The following is a 17392-nucleotide window of genomic DNA, read 5'->3' as shown; positions in this document are numbered from 1 at the left end:
TTTAGCTATTGTTTTAAGAATATGCTAGCTGTTTTGGCAAAATCAGACATTTTTTCCAGTTTTGGTTATGGGAAATTTTAGAGTTTACCCAATATTGCTAGCTTATTTTTTTGCTAGTTTACAGTTTAGCTAATATTTTAACAATGTGCAGCTGTTTTGGCAAAATTGACATTTTTCTCATTTTTTTAGGGCAATTTAGACTTTAGCTAATTTTTAACAATATTCTAGCTGCTTTGGCAAAATCAGACTTTTTTTTTTCAGTTTTGGTTTTAGGAAAATTTAGAGTTTACCCAATATTGCTAGCTTATTTGGTTAATTTAGACATTTTTCCTGTTTTTCTGGCTAGTATACAGTTTAGCTAATATTTTAACAATATGTTAGACATTTTTCAATTTTTTAGGGTAATTTAGAGTTTAGCTAATATTATTATTTTTAGTTTAGCTAATATTTAGCATTATAGGAGCTGTTTTGGCTAATTGAGGCATTTATCCAGTTTATTTCGGCAAATTTAGAGTTTAGCAAATATTTTAGCATTATGCTGGCTTTTTTTGGTTAATTCAGACATTTTTCTCGTTTTTTTTTTTTGCTAGTATACAGTTTAGCTAATATTTTAACAATGTGCAGCTGTTTTGGCAAAATTGAAATTTTTCTCATTTTTTAGGACAATTTAGACTTTAGCTAATTTTTAACAATATTCTAGCTGTTTTGGCAAAATTAGACATTTTTTCCAGTTTTTTAAAAATAATTTAGAGTTTAGCTAAACTCTAGCTTATATTTGCTAATTTAGAGTTTAGCAAATATTTTTGCATTATGCTAGCTTTTTTGGCAAAATTAGACTTTTTTTTTTGGTAATTTGGAGTTAAGCTAATATTTTAGCTTTATGCTAGCTGTTTTGGCTAATTCAGACATTTATTCAGGTTTTTAGGCTAATTTTTCCATTTTTTTGTTGATAATTTGAATTTTAGTAATATTTTAGCATATGATAGCTGTTCTTCTGCTTATAGAATTTAATTTGATATTTGCCCCCAGCAAACATTTCCCTTTTTTTCTTTTTTTTTTTTTTTTAATTCCAACGTATCACCTTCAAGCACCGAAAGTTAATGAAAAAACTGGTCTCAGGCTCTTGAGATGATGTGGAGAGGATAAGTCATCAAGTTGGCAAATACATGTTTCAGAATTTCTGAGTTGGATGAGGAATCGATCCGTTGTATGTTGGGCGTGTGTCTGATCCAGAGACGGCTGGTTTAATTTAGCAACCAGAGATGAAGATGAAAACGGACAGTTTGCCTTCATCGAGTGGGAACTGAGGCTTCCAATCAGCACTTCAGCCTGCCTCACTACTTTTTTCTTTTTTTATTGTGCCATTGCTTCTGTGTTAGACCATTTCTGAGTAACTTCCTGTAGCGTCTCCCCTGGAGATTGTATGGATCGGATCAAACAAAACGAGCGGCTGCAGCGAGGATTTCATTACCTTTGGGCAGAGGCAGGCTGAAGCTAAGCTCCCTGCAGACATCAGAGAAGAGGGAATCTTCTCATCTCATTTACACTGTTGGGAGGGGGGCAAAAGTTGGTTTTCTTATCATATAAATAATGTATTTAACATAAACTTACAGAAAGGAGAGCAGATTTTGACTATTTATTTTGGAGAAATGTGTCACTCGCTTGGATCTTCATGGAGGCCATCATCCACTTAAGTGCTGTCAAATCTTTACAACCCTTAAAAGAGACGGGGAGTAAACTTTTTACAGATATTTCTGATTGTAATTTGATATAATTCAGCCTGTTAAGAGGAACTGAAAGCTCCACTTGAAATTTGATCCAATCCCAGAAGAAGAGGAAATGTATCAGACCCTTAGGACTCCTCTTGGATCCGATTTGTTTCTTTAGACTTCATCTTCACACCAGGACAGCCTGTTAGGTTGCACTGATTGCTGATTGTTACCTGTGAAATGCATGGCATCCTGCAAACTTGATCAAATGTCCCCGTTCCCTTACAAAAAAAAAAAAAAAAAAAACACTTTCCAGAACCAAGACAAGGAAACAAGGCTACACTCTTATCATCATTCCTTTTTGTGCATTTATATTAACATTTTATCTCTCCTAATTCTTTGTTTAGCATTTCCACAAATTTGCTATTTTTTATTAATTTAATTACTTAATTAATTTATTTTTTAATTAATATTTTATTTTATTAATCCCATTAAATGTTTTTCAATTTTAGGTATTTTATACTAACCCGTAAAGCAGGAGTCTGCAACCAGCGGCTCCAGATCTACATGTGGCTCCTTGGCCAAACATAAATTAAGTCAGGGAGATTGCTGATGTCGACCGTCGGAGTCAGCAGCTCCGTCCTAATGGCTGTCTAACCAGAACTACCTAAAGAAAACAAATAAACAAAGCCCGCAAACTAAGACTACAAAGGTCCAACCCAAACTAAAATAACAAAACCCAGCAGTGTAAGACTGCTGAGGACAAAAAAAGTCACATTTTGAGAAATGCTTGGTTCTTTTTATATATATATATTTTTGTGCCAAAAAATAGACATTATTTCAATTTATGATTAAAAAAAGAAGGTCATGAATGCAAATTCAAATTTCTTAAAGGCTAACATTAGACTATGCGGCTCCTTCTAGGTTTTGATCAGTAGAAAATGAGTCTAAATGGCTCTTTTAGTGTTAAAGGTTGCTGACCTCTGCCCTAAAGGGACATCAAAGTTTTTCTGTTTACTATCTGGTGTGCATCAGTTGCTAACTGGTGCGTATCAGATGCTATTGGGTGGGAACCAGATAGTATCTGGTGCGCACCAGATAGTAACTTGTGACCACCAGATACTAGCCGGTACTCACCAGATACCATTTGGTGAGCATCAGTTGATATCTTTTGAGCCCCAAACGGCATCTGGTGGGCACCGGGTACCATCTGGTGAGCACCGGGTTCTATCTGGTGAGCACCGGGTACCATCTGGTGAGCATCGGATACTATCTGGTGCGCACCAATTGCTATGTGGTGAGCACTGGACGGTATCTGGTGTGCACTGGAAGATATCTGATGTGCACCGGGTACTATCTGGTGAGCACCTAATACTATCTGGTGAGCACCGGGTACCATCTGGTGAGCACCGGGTACCATCTGGTGAGCACCGGGTACCATCTGGTGAGCACCGGGTACCATCTGGTGAGCACCGGATACTATCTGGTGCGCACCAATTGCTATCTGGTGAGCACTGGACGGTATCTGATGAGCACCGGGTACTATTTGGTGAGCACCGGGTACTATCTGGTGAGCATCGGATGCTATCAGATGAGCACCGGGTGCTATCTGGTGAGCACCGGGTACTATCTGGTGAGCACCGGATACTATCTGGTGAGCAACGGGTACCATCTGGTGAGCACCGGATACTATCTGGTGAGCACCGGGTACCATCTGGCGACCACCGGATACTATCTGGTGAGCACCGGATACTATCTGGTGCGCACCGGGTACCATCTGGTGACCACCGGATACTATCTGGTGAGCACCGGATACTATCTGGTGAGCACCTAATACTATCTGGTGAGCACCTAATACTATCTGGTGAGCACCTAATACTATCTGGTGCGCACCGGGTACATCTGGTGAGCATCAAATACTATCTGGTGAGCATCGGATACTATCTGGTGAGCATCGGATACTATCTGGTGCACACGGAGTGTTTCTAGATACTGGATACAATCCGTGTCCATCAGATAGCATCTGTTGCAAATAATTTCTTGCCTTCAATTATTGTGTTAACGGCTAAAAAGTTACTGTAAATCAAATAACAAACACTGGAGCTCCGGTGCTAAAGGGTTAATATGTGTGCCATGATTCTTTTGAATACAACCACGATCTGACCACTTGTATGTTTTAACGTCGACTTTTCATGGCTGACAAACCCATGTGACAGCAGAACAGTCATTTGTTGCATCTCCGGGTTGGTTTCAGTGCTTGTGGGTGTGTGTCTTGCTGGAGAGAGTTGTGTTTTTGTGTTTCAGCAATGGTACACTGCCACCATGAACCTGCTGGGAACCTGGCTCACTGAACGCATGGATCAGCAGCTCCACGTCTACCAGCTAAAGATCCTCATCAGGATCACCAAAGTAAGGAGGGCGGAGACCCGGCCGGGTTGATCGCACGCCGACCCGTTCTGACCGTCCTCCTCTGCTCTCCCGCAGAAAAAGTACAGAGACTTCCGCCTGCAGGGGGTCCTGGACTCCACCCTCAACAGCAAGATGTACGAGACGGTGCGCAACCGGCTGACCATGGAAGAGGCCTCTGCCTCCGTGAGGGAAGGAGGCATGCAGGGCATCTCCATGAAGGACAGCGACGAGGAAGACGACGACGACAACTAGAGCCCGACTCTACAGCTGTCTGTCCTCACCCGCCCCCATCCCAAGCCCCGCCCCCTTCACACTTTTGACTTTAGCCTGGTTACAATGCATGTACCAACTCAGATAGCCACTCTAGGACCTCTTTGTCAGCTCGAATTGCCTATGAAGGAATTAATAACTATAAAAATAGAAATTATACTGAAGAAAATAAAATGTCAAAAATAACCATGATTGGCAGTTTAGCTGTGTCATGATTAAGATAGCACCTATCTTTGGTCTTCATTCATTTCTAAAATTCATTTCTATGTGTTACCAAGCAATATGGAGAAAAACCATTTGTTTAAAAAAATGTTGAGTGAGATTAATAGGTGTGTCCCTGTCAATGCAAACCTATATGGCGCTTCTTTGTCGTATTCTACATTCATTAATGGTACATTGTCGTGATGATGAGTGTGTGGACCCTTTTCTTCGTCTCGTCTGTTTTTAAGTGAACGCCAACTGCTTCAAACTGAAAATAAAACTTCTGTATTCGTTTGCGGCTGTTATGGAAAAACCGTCGTCTACTCGCCGTTCTGACAGTTCAGGCCAGACCCACATTTTTACTCGCGCGTCCGTCAACGCTCTGTGATCTCGCGTCGGGCTCTGAGAGGACGACGAGCGTCTTGAACATCCCAGACGGTCTTCGGGAGATGCAATATTCTCATAACTCCGTTTTGATAACTTGGCAGATTCTATTTTTTTCTTTCCACATTTAAAAAAAGGCCTTTGAACAGGTTCTATTTTAATTGAGTTGCACTTTTACAGAGAATAAAAAAAAGCAAATATTTTTCTTTTTATTGAAAAGAAAAAAAAAGTTGGTCCGTCTTTGTTCTGTAATTGTGTAGAATGAGGTGTCTGGCATTTGTTTGGGTCTCACTGTTGTTTTGTATATATTATATAAATATATATAAATATAAAATGCTGTACATTGCATTCTGAGCCATCGCTGCATGCCTGTGGGTTCCCACCCTCCCCAAACGCTTTCTGTTTTCTGTGTGAATTAGCTGGTGGATTCATTCTTGCTTTTTGCCTTATGAAAGCCAACAGTTGTAATATGCAAGAGCTGTGGCCTCGAAATAAAAATTACTGTACATGTGCAACCTCTGTCCTGTCTACTAGCTGCACCGCACACACTCACAGGGCTGCAGACTGAAAAAGTAATTACATTTACTCAAGTACTCCAACTTAGCCACCTCCTTTTTGGGAGTCAACACAGACGCGACACTGTAGACACGATTTTAAATTCATTGTGGGGATGATACTCCGCCTTGACAGATGTCCATAAATCAGCATAGAAATAACTGAAAATGAGGCTCAGCAAAACCCCAGTTTCACAGAACGTGTCACCGAGTGTCATGACTGAATCCTTAATGTTTTCACTGTCAGCCTGGAGACGCATCCTGCAGGAATCAGCCGACGCGAAACAGAAACACGCGGTTCTTTAAACGGAACGCATTTTATTGCTGTCAATTAACCATCAGCTTTATGAACGCGTCAGTTCCTGTCGCAGTGAAATGCAGCGACATGTGGAAACAGATTCATTACAGGCTGATGTGGACACTAGTGTGGGTCATTTACCCCTTCTACAAATCCAGAGGCGTCCCATCAGGGCCTGCAAAGGCTTCAGTGAAGGCCTTAATTGATCTGAAAAGAAGTATTTAAAGCAGGGGTGTCAAAATCAATCACACAAGGGGCCAAAATCCAAAACACGCCTTCAGTCGTGGGCCGAACAGGATAAACATTTATTGAACACACAACATTTTTAAAACTTTAAACCATAACTTTTTAACATGATTATGAACTAGATATCTAGCATTAGCTATGATAATGCTAGTGTGAATGCTGTGAGCTGAATTTGGCTGCTGAAGATGCTGAAATTGATAGCTGAAAACGCTGAAACTACGGTAATAGCTGAAAACGCAGAATCTAACAGCCAGTTGAAATATTAGCCAAATGCCAAATTATCCTGACTAAAAAATAGGTTAGCTAAAGCAGCTAGTATGTAGCTGAAATCCAAAACAGCCAAAAAAAAACAAACAAAAAAATCCTAAATTAGCCAAAACAGAAAGCATTTTAATATTAGCTAAACTCTGAAATAGTCACAAAAAACGAAAAAAGACTAAATTTGCCAAAATACATTTTGTTAAAATATTATCTAAATTCTAAATTAGCCTAAAAACCTGGGTAAATGTCTAAATTAGCCAAAACAGCTAGCATAAAGCTAAAATATTGGCTAAACTCCAAAATAGCCTAAAAAAACTTAAAAAAAGCCTAAATCAGCCAAAACAGCTAGCATGTACCTGAAAAACAAGCTAAACTTAAAAATAGCATAAAAAAACGGAAAAAAGTCTAAATTCGCTGAAACAGCTAATATGTACCTGAAAGTTTAGCTAAACTTAAAAGTAGCGTAAACAACTGAAAAAAGCCTAAATTAGCCAAAACAGCTAGCATGTAGCTGAAATATTAGCTAAACTCCATAAAAGCCTAAATAATCTTAGTAAATGCCAAAATTGTCCAAAAAGCTACAAGAATGCCAAATTGTAAAACATTAAAACCATAAGTTTTTAACATAATTATAAATATTAAAAAAGGCAGGAATAATATTCCAAAATAAATTAACTTCAAATCATTTTCAGTTTCTATACTATATTAGAAACGAGAGCAAGATAACATCGAGTCATTGATAACAATAAAATAAATCTGGAGGGCCGGATAGAATTACCTGGAGGGCCGGATCCGGCCCCCGGGCCTTGACTTTGACACATATGACCAAAAGTATTACAGAGAAATGTTTTTATATATATATATAATATAATATATATATAAAAACACAAATTGATCGAAAATCTATCCAGCCATGTGAGGGTCCATCTGCAGCCCAGCTTCAGTCGTAACCACATGAACGTAAACATTAAGTGTTCATTATATAAACACAGCACAGAGGCAATGCTTGTTTTCCCTCTAAGTGTCTCCAATGTTCAGGCTGGAGCTCCAGCCCTCATTGATCAGAGCACATCCATCTGGGAAATAGAGAAGTATTAGGGTTGTGAAGAGAAAGCATAACATCAGTAAATGTTTAGTTTTTCATGTTTAAATTCAGAGACAAATTCAGATTTTTTTTTTCTTCAGTTCATGACATTTTTTGTGGATTCATATTTCATCTTTTGGAAGTAAATTGCTTTATGGAAGTGTGAACGGTGCAGGATTCAGCTCTCCAGGTGGACATCCACATTCCTGCAATGGGATGAATCATTAAAGAGGAGAAACTACCTCTCCCTTTACAATCTCCCCCACCCCAACACATGGTTGTTGGAAGAGTTTTGGTTTTCTTAGGAACTAAAGGAAGAGCAGCACATTAAACCGGAGACTAACTGTGTCCGAGGCCTCCCCAAAACGGAGGAAACGGTAAGTAAAACCTCTCTGACTTCTCTTTCAATGGTTTGAACGTACCTGAGCACCGATGAAGCCATTTAGACAAGTGGTGGATGTTAAGTTCAGTTGCAATGACTCAACTTCAAGCCCACATTTCTTCATAATGCAAATCTCAGATACTTTTTTTTTTTTGACATTAAACCTAATTTTTCAAAGATAACTTTTTTATTTTGAAGAAAAAACTGAGTTTTCTAATCGTTTTTTTTTTATTTAAACTCATAAATCATACTGTACGTTGTTTAAAAACACTAATTCAGCATCAATGTTGAACATTCAGGACAAAACCATCAACATTTTAGAGATTCTGGATATGTTATGGTAAGTTTTTGTACTAAAACTAAATCAGAGATCATTAAAAAAAATCCAGTTGCTCCCTGATAATAGATTTCTGCTTGGAGTTATATTTATTTAATTAACATATTTAAATCAAAAACAGGAGAATAAAGCCTCTTGAGATGAAACATCTCGTTTTGGAGTGGGTCCTCCTCTCCAGATTCATACAAGAATGGCAGAGAAAAAAAATCTGCAAAAAAAACTAAACAAAACTAATTTGACAATTTAACACACTAGCTCACAATACACGCCTCTCCTCCTCATAACAATTCATAATGAAAACACAACAAATGCCATAGCTTCCATTTGAAAAAATAAAGGGACATAAATACAAATATAAAACACATTAAGCATTTATTGAACTCTGTAAAACTAAATTTTTAACACTTTTAAAACACAATTTTTTAACATAATTATGAACTAGATTTATAGCACCACCTGCGATAATGCTAGTGTGAATGCTGTAAGCTGAATTTGGCCAATGAAGATGCTAGTGCTGATAGTTGAAGATCATGAAATTAATAGCCAAAAAACGCTAAAGCTAATAGCTTAAAAGGTGATAGCCAGCTAAAATATTAGCTAAATGCCAAATTAGCTTAAAAAAACACAACACAACAAAAGAAACTGGTTAGCCAAAACAGCTAGCATGTAGCTGAAAAAAATAGCTAAACTTCAAAATATCATAAAAAACGGAAAAAAGTCTGAATTAGCTGAAACAGCTAGCATGTAAGTATTACCCTAACTCTAAAACAGCCAAAAAAACTAAAAAAAAAAAAAACTTAAATTAGCCAAAACAGCTAGCTTGTAAATATGAACCTAACTAAAACAGCCTAAAAAACTAAAAAAATATAGAATAAAAAATCCTAAATTAAGCAAAACAGCTAGCATGTAGCTGAAATATTAGCTAAGCTAAAAAGAAAAAAAAAATCTTAAAAAAAAAAGTCTTAGTAAATACCAAAACAGTCCAAAAGCTAGCAGAGTGCCAATTTTTAAACGTTAAAACCGTAACTTAACATAATTATGAACAATAAAAAGGCAGGAATATTATTCCAGAATAAATCAACTTAATCCTTTTTCAACTTTTAATTTTTAACTCCCCATAAAAATGTACATTTTGTCAAATTTATACAAGTTAGAAGTAAGCGCAAGATAACATCGGGCCATTAAAATCAATAAAAAACAATAAAATAAAATGATCTGGAGATATAATTACCTGGCGGGCCGGATCCGGCCCCCGGGCCTTGACTTAAATGATCCATTTATGATGGAATTGCTCCATAAAATATTTTCATAAGGTGTCAGAAACATTAAGTAGTTCATATTAACGAGGACGGAATGGATGCGCGGGCCGCCACTGGTTGACCGTCATACGACAGATCCAGTGTGTTCCCTGTAATGCGGCGACAGCTCCCATCCATGCAGGGAATGAGCAGTTTGCTTCAGCCATGTTGCATTCATCGTCTTTCTGCTTTTCCCCTCAGGGGTCGCCACGGAGATTCTTCCGTCCGCCTCCGTACAACCCTTTCCCCCACAGCCTCCTCACTCACAGCAGCAAAACGAAAAAAATATAAAAACATTCACATATACGTCACCCACGAGAGTCTGAATAAGATCAGGAAGTTAAAAATAAAAAGACGACTAAGAATATTTCTGCAGGGGTTTTATTAAGCAAATGGTGAGAAAACAATAAAAATAAAACAAAAATGTAAAAATGGGAGTATACTTTTTCCAGTGTGTGATGTTAAAGCAAACACTCTAAAGTCATTCTAAATAAGTGTGGCAATATGACAAAAGTATAATATTATTCAGAATACTAATGAATAAAAACAGCTGTACTTGAACTATTTACGCATTTTTCAACCCAAAACACATAAATGAATGTCCACCAACAACCACACTGAAGTTTCGATGAAGTTTTGAGCTTTTCCCCCCAGTAAAAATAAAGTTTAAATGATGAGAGAGCAACATTCAGGGTTTAAAAGAGATTATAATTATAGTCACAAAATAACGTGGAGAAGGAATATCAGCGCAAATAAAATACAATTTACAGTCGGAATCTGAAACCTTACTTTCTAATATGAGGAAAGCATCACAAAGTCAGATTATTGGGAAAGGTGTGTTCCTGAGGCTCAAACAGAAACATGCTCAACTTGGTTAAATTCACACCTTTGACACTGGAAATCTGTACTGCACATTTTAACAATTGTGATTTTTAATTCTTATCGATTAAATAGATCTCAGGACAAAATCACTTACATGTTGCAAACTGGAACCACATCTTTGGTTACAAATAAAGCATCAACCCACGAAAAAGAAACTACAGTGTTTTCATAGAAAGTTTTCACTTCTTGCAGGTTTTTTTCATGTTTTATTTATTTACAGGTCTGTTCTTTTTTTTAAGACACTGATCAGCGGATTTCAGGTGTCAAAGTGAAACTATACTCTTTAAATTATTACTTTTATTTTACACACACAAAAAAAATCTTCGTTTAAAGTCAAAAGCGTCCGACATTCGTTTGAGAAAATAATTTGGACTAAAATGTTTTTACTAAAAAGCATAAAGTTATTCAAGGCACTGAACAGCATCTTCACAGGCACAGTCTGTGAAGATCCTCCTCTGTTGTCAAATTTCAAACAAAAAAAAAGGGAAAAAGTCGGTTGTGTCGTAAAAGAAAATAGTCGAGTTACATCAAGAAACGTCAAAAAATATTCAATTAAAAAACCTCCATTCTGAGTCAATTCAACACAATTAGCCAACATTTCTTTCACCTCGACATCAACTCATTCAGTGCTGATCAGTGTCGAATCCAAATTCTCTCCGACCGGGGACGAAACGCGTCAAAATAAAACATGAAAAACGTTTGGTAGAGTGAAGCCTTTTTTCTGTAGGCATTGCATTGTGTCGGTACATGTTGAACAGCTGAGCTGCTGAGGTTAGAGAAGCAACAACAGAAGCGAGGGACAACTCAACAAAAATCAGATTCGTAAGTTACACGTACAAAAAAAACATGAATCCACATCAGTTTGCAGACTAATATGCAAAAGTAAATAAAAACAGCCAGCTGCATGTCGGATGGAGGATCATATAATCAAACCCTGTAAAAAGCAGAACCAAAATTCACATTAGAAGTTGTAACTCACTGACGAAATAAGTACATTTTGATACAGGACAGCAGTGAGATACTGGGACAACTGTGTGAAAACAAGCTCCGCCCTCATGTGGGGCGGGGCCTCAAACGGTTCGTGACATGCTGGCCGATGTTACCACGTGATGAAGTGTTTTCCTTTCATTAAGTGAGGATTGGCCGTAACTCCTCCTGGTCTTCATGCTTCGGGTTGGATGCGGTCCAAAAAGCCCGGTTCCGCCGGGTCGTAGGCAGTAACACTGATAATATAGTGCAAACTGGACAGAGCTGCTTGTTCCTCGTGTCAACTTAAACAGGTGCAAATGCTCAGCAGGAGAACATTTAAGACGAGAAATAAAGGACAAAAACATAAATATCAAAAAACTTTATCAGTATAAAAAGTAATAAGGTTATTTGTTTAATCAATAGTCTGGCAAAAAAGGCCTCAGAAAAGTTTTTTTCCTTTTTTTTTTTTACAAATTAAGTGCCTGCTGGAATGTCCTCAGACGAGCGACTCCATGCTCTCTGCAGGATCCGACTCGTCTGCTATCACCGCCACCCCATTAGTGTCCATGTGCACGGGGCTCAGGCTGCACTCGCGGCTCCCCACCAGGCTGAGCATGGCTTTGTAAAGGTACTGGTACTGCTCCTGCACACACAGACACGGGACACGCTCAGTGTCAGGAAAACATCAGGAAACACCTGCAACACTTTTATGAAGAGATGCTAAAGAGTTAACCCCTTCATGCCAAAATGTTTTACCTAATGCAGGAGGGTCAAACTCAAAATCCAAAACACACATTAGGTCGCGGGCCAAACAGGATAAACATTCATTGAACACTTTTTTAAAACTGTAACTTTTTAGCAGAATTATGAACTAAATATACAGCATTACCTGAGATAATACTATCCCAGGTAAGCTGAATTTGCAGCCGATGATGCGGAAATTTTTAGCTAAAATGCTGAAGCTGATAGCTAGCTAAAACATTAGCTAAATGCCAAATTAGCCTAAAAAATGTAGGTTAGCAAAACACAGCTAGCATGCAGTTGAAACATTAGCTAAACTTCAAAATAGCCTAAAAAACTGACAAATGCCCCAATTAACCAAAACAGCTAGTGTGTAAATATTAGCCTAACTCCAAAACAGCCTAAGAAACTTAAAAAGATCCTAAATTAGCCAAAGCAGCTAGCATGTAGCTGAAATATTAGCAAACTCCAAAACAGTGAAAAAAAGAAATCCAAAAGTAGCCAACACAATTAGCATTTAAATATTAGCGAAACTCTAAAATTGCCCTAAAAAAACGAAAAAAGCCTAAATTAGCCAAAACAGCTAGCATGTAGCTAAATATTATCTTGACTCCAAAACAACCTAAAAAATCTTAGTAAATGCCAAAATAGTCCAAAAAGCTAGCAGAAGAAAAAACAACGTTATAACCATAACTTTTTCACGTATTTATGAATAATAAACAGTAGGAATAAAATAACTTTCAATATTTGACAAGTTAGGAATAGGTGCAAGATAACATCGAGCCATTAATAACCATACAATAAAAGGATCCCGAGGGCCAGATCCGGCCCCTGGGCCTTGACTTTGTATTAAAGATGTGTATTAAAGATATTTTAATAAAAATGACATTTCTGCGATTTAGCTGGTAGCTGTTTTTAAAAAGTCCCGCCCCTTAAACTCTCTCCACCAATCATTTTGGAAGTTTTGAGCAATATGTTATCAGTCTAAGATTAATAAAAAAAACACAAATGAATTTAGTTGCAATACCACATTTGTGCCACTAGATGTCACAGTAAAACAGGAGTTGTTGAATGTCTGGATTTGGGAGATAAACATTGAATGAAACTCGACTAGGATGAACATCCCTGAAACACTGAAGCATTTCTCTCTTTTAAAGTCGGCCGAGTCTTCCTGTAGAAGGTAAGAGCTTACAGAGGAGTGCAGCTTCAGACCTCAAGCATCATCAAGCTCACGCTGTTTATTTGAGGTAACCCCAAAGCGCACCTGTGTCTCTACACCAGAGGGACCTTACCATATCAGTGAAGACTGCCGGCCTCATGAGATTCATCATCTTAGCCACCTGATAGATGTCGATGAGCCCTTCGTTCTCCAGCTGCTGGGACAGCGTGGTGAGGGCGCAGAACATCCCCGCGGACACCGCTCCGTACCTGAGTGGAGAGGTTCACGGTGAGCGGCGGCTCTCCTGTTCAGGTGTGCTTCATCTGAAAATACGCTCTCTAAAGGGTGCTGAAGCTCAGAAACTCCACCATGTCCAGAGTCTGACCGCTGGATTTGCACTGCGTCTTCACACGTTAAAGGTAAATTATTAAAATAACTCTTTGATGAATACAATCTTTTTAAATAAGAATATTTAGATTATTGTTACTGATTAATATAAATGATTTGTCTGTGGATGTTTGGAAATTGATTACATCACTGATATTAATGATCCTTTACAAAGTATAAATATTTGATATGAAGTCCTGAACCAGATATTAATAATTCATGTAGAGAAAATGGTCGAGCCAGGGGTGGGATTATATAAGTTCACTTCCTCACACTCCCTTTGAAGTGGTCTAGATGTCATTCAATGTGATGTGTTTTTATGTTTTTTCATGTATTATTCCTAATTGCTTGAAATAAACCATTTAATTCATTAATTCATTCAAAGTATCCAATAGGGATGATCACGTTCTGATCACATGATCAGGCCTGATTATGTAGTTTCAGACTGAATGGGAATCGAATGTTGAATCCCGATCCAACATTGAATCATTATCGGTAACAACAGATATTATCGATTATTATCGGCGATATTTGATATTATTGATGATAATCAATTATATCTGATATTAGCCTAAAAATATTTAAAAATGTCTAAATTAGCCAAAAAAGCTAGCATTTTTTTTATGAAAATTGCTAAAATCAAAATTAAATTAAAAAAATGGAAAAATGTCTGAATTAGCCAAAAACAGCTAGCATTTTGCTAAAATAAAAGCTAAACACTAAATTACCTTAAAAACCATCCAGTTGCTGAACATTTTAAAGTTTGAATGGTGCCTCTACCAGTAAGTGTGTGAAAGTTTTTGAGCAATTCCTCGTTCATTTCCTATGTGGCATGTTTTTCTGAGTATTTCAAAAACTGTGAAGTTTACAAATACCAAAAGTACAAGCAGTGATGTCCTGAACGAGCTGAACGTTTCGATACAAAGATGGATGAATTTGTTGTAAAGTGTGATCGAGTTTTTACGTCCCAAAAACAGAAAGCAGCAGGAGAATTACTATAGTGTGAATGTTTACTAAAGACATTTTTCATGTTGATCTTAAGTCTCTGTTTCCAAAATCTCCTCTGAGGGGGCGTGGCTTTTGGAGCTGAGTAGCTCCGCCCATGATCCCCCCTGTCTGATTCTGATCTAAATCTTCACTGCTGCTATTTAAAAATGTCGAGCAATATGGGCAACGTCCAGCCGTGTGGTTCTGATGTCAGCTCGGATGCTTAAAAGGAGAAATAAAAAACTGATTTCTTATCACATTTGTTCTCTTTTATAAGAAATATGCCACACAAAAACTGAAAAAACAGATTTTCATCAGAGGGGAACTTTAAAAAGCTAATCCCTGAATGCATGAGAAGCAAACCTACTCGTCGTGCACGATGGTGGGGCCGTCTCGCGTCATGGCTTCCTCTTTGATGACACTGATGAGTTCGAAGGTGCTGCTGAGGGGGGAGTCTGGGTTGGGCCACTTAGGACACTGAAAGTGTCTCACTTCTAGCACGTAGTCGTCCTTTAACACACAGAGGAAACAATGAGGACTGTTCAGGAAGTCTTTACACGTGTGAGGGGTGAAGCCGGGCGGCGGCGGCGGCGGCGGCGGGGGAGCGGGTACCTGCGTGGCCTCTAAGATGAAGTCATGGATGATGATCTGCTCCTCGTTAGAGAGGCACAGTCTGTCCTTATTGATGAGAGTGACAGTAAAGGCGATGCAATTCATGGCCTCTTCCCGACTTGGCCAGTAAACAAATTCATCTTCCGCCTGCAGGAGAACAGCGACACACACCTCATTTCACTCCTTCACCCATCACCCGCTCTTTGAGCCGATTCCCCCCATACGCACCAGGCCCTGGTTGTCAGGCAGCATGACGATAATCTGAGCGTTGTGGTCCCAAATCATCCTCCAGAAATCTGTGGTGGTGTGGGGCAAAGGATGCTGGGTAATGATGAACTCATTACTCCTGTAGTAGCCCTGGGGAGAGGAGGGGAGAGCGGTTAGCCTCTCTGGAGTGTCCCGCCGGTCATCATTCGTCAGCGCGTCACTGTCACCGGCACAATGGCAGAGATAAAGAGCGGCGTCTCATTAGCGATCAGCACCGTACCATTATGTAGGATGCGTTAATGTAATCTGTTCCTTTCATGCCCTGCAGAGTGGTGAGTCCGACCCGAGCTCGCTCCGCTGTTCAGGCGCAGACAGAGAAAGACTTTAAATCACAGAGTTTTCCTGGCTGATAATGATCACATTCATTACAAGTCTCCACTGTTGCTATAGTAACGAGTACGTTCTTTTCGAGAGCATGCGAGAAAGATTAACTTAGAAAATGGAATTCTAATTCTGGAGAAATGTTGTTTACGGACAAAGGCGAAGTGAAACGTGTGGATGTGGTAAACACTCACAGGGAACCACGGAGGAATTGCGGTTCTTCTCCTTGTTGCAGTCCTTGTAGGCGCTGAAGCACTCGACAAATCGGGTGTTACATTGAGTCAGCAGCTGGGAAGAAATGAGACCAAAATCAAAGATATTGAATAAGACATAACGTTGTTTAGCAAGCTGAACCTAAAGGCCGATCTTTGGAGATAATGAGCGTCTGAAGCCTGGGAGGAAGTGACGTTATGTCAGCAATTATTTCTCCCTCTATTGATGTTGAAAAGACCTGCAGCTTGATGAAACATTCATCAAACTTTGCATAACGCAGCGGGGGTGACGGACATGACTTTATTAACACCAACATCAAAGACACTTTCAGTCCCGTCATGTTTGGAAGTGGAAAACCGCCGTGAGAGTCGCTAACGAGCTTTTGATCCACGGAGCACTTTGAATCCAGCTGATGGCGCGGCTGCAGACTGACAGCTCGCCGCGGCGGCGTGATGCGGCGCGGGCTCACCCTGAACTGCTTCTGGAGCCGCGTGCGGCCGCTGGAGTTGGGCGTGAGGATGCTGTTGACGTAGCTGTGCAGCTGCCAGGCGGGAACCTCGGTCTCTCTGCTGAGGATGGCCTCCGTCAGAGCGTCGTGGATGAAAACGTATTGCTCCTGGGGGAAACCGAGGACATTGACAGGTCAGATCCATCCATGAAAACTCCCGCTGGCGACAAACAGACTGCTGTGTGTGTTTTTCACATCCACGATTTGACAAAGAAAACACATTTTTAATGAATTTTAGGGTGAGGGTTGTTGATTTAACACATTTCTATGAAAGCAGCTGTGACAGAATGAAGAAGGGAGAAAAAAAGAGCATAAAAAACAAGAAAACATCACTTAGTGTACACTCTAAGACTTCACATGATTAAAACTGGAAAGATATGGAAAGATAAAGTAAAAAAAGTTAAATAAAACACAATTTATTATAAGGCCCTCTAATGCAATTAATCAAAATTAGGGCCGGGAATCGATTAAAAAAAATTAATTCATCACGAATCTGGAAAAAATAATCACAATTAATCGACAGTATTTTTTTTTTATTTTTTAGTTACAGTTTTTGCCATCCACTTACTATCTATAAATAATCATAATATGAAATCACACACAAAATTGTACATTTGGAACATTTATTTTTAACCCTTTGGAACTTTGGGCCTAAAACTTTTGAATTTACCTCGGTATTTTTAATTTCAAAGACTACCTGCTGCTTATTTGATATAATTTTAATCAGCTATAATACCTTTATTTTGTCATTTTTCCATATTATATTCACACCCTAGACATAAAATCATTCTAAACCAGAACATTTTATCTGGAAAAATTAGATTTATTTTGCTGTGGAAACCCCAAAAATGTTTAACAAACTGTTTTTACAACATAGAATAAAAGTTTTAGGTATAATTTTATAAAAACAACA

The 17392-nt window shown here is 38.7% G+C and overlaps 2 protein-coding genes across 12 annotated transcripts in view; one reads left to right on the top strand and one right to left on the bottom strand.

The window, feature by feature from the left end:
- cadpsb (Ca2+-dependent activator protein for secretion b) overlaps positions 1-5488 on the top strand; it is a 119397-nt gene extending 113909 nt beyond the window's left edge. For all 11 annotated transcript variants that reach the window (XM_024270724.2, XM_024270723.2, XM_024270721.2 and 8 more), the window contains 2 exons: positions 4014-4118; positions 4194-5488. In XM_024270724.2, the coding sequence (XP_024126492.1) occupies positions 4014-4118; positions 4194-4370 (282 nt within the window). In that variant the 3' untranslated portion in view covers positions 4371-5488. The remainder of the gene's footprint in view (positions 1-4013; positions 4119-4193) is intronic.
- A 4310-nt stretch (positions 5489-9798) lies between these two features.
- The window catches only part of ptprga (protein tyrosine phosphatase receptor type Ga), a gene marked incomplete at its 5' end in the record, with an annotated part of 89903 nt that continues 82309 nt past the window's right edge, over positions 9799-17392 (bottom strand). Inside the window, 8 exon segments of the mRNA XM_024269808.1 lie at positions 9799-11927; positions 13318-13453; positions 14926-15068; positions 15171-15317; positions 15399-15527; positions 15658-15734; positions 15953-16046; positions 16441-16587. Coding sequence (XP_024125576.1) covers positions 11781-11927; positions 13318-13453; positions 14926-15068; positions 15171-15317; positions 15399-15527; positions 15658-15734; positions 15953-16046; positions 16441-16587 — 1020 coding nt within the window.

This window comes from Oryzias melastigma, linkage group LG5 (genome assembly GCF_002922805.2).
Source record: "Oryzias melastigma strain HK-1 linkage group LG5, ASM292280v2, whole genome shotgun sequence".
Taxonomy (NCBI): Eukaryota; Metazoa; Chordata; class Actinopteri; order Beloniformes; family Adrianichthyidae; genus Oryzias; species Oryzias melastigma.
Note: the sequence above shows the minus strand (reverse complement) of the source record. Positions and strands in the feature narration are given on the sequence as shown.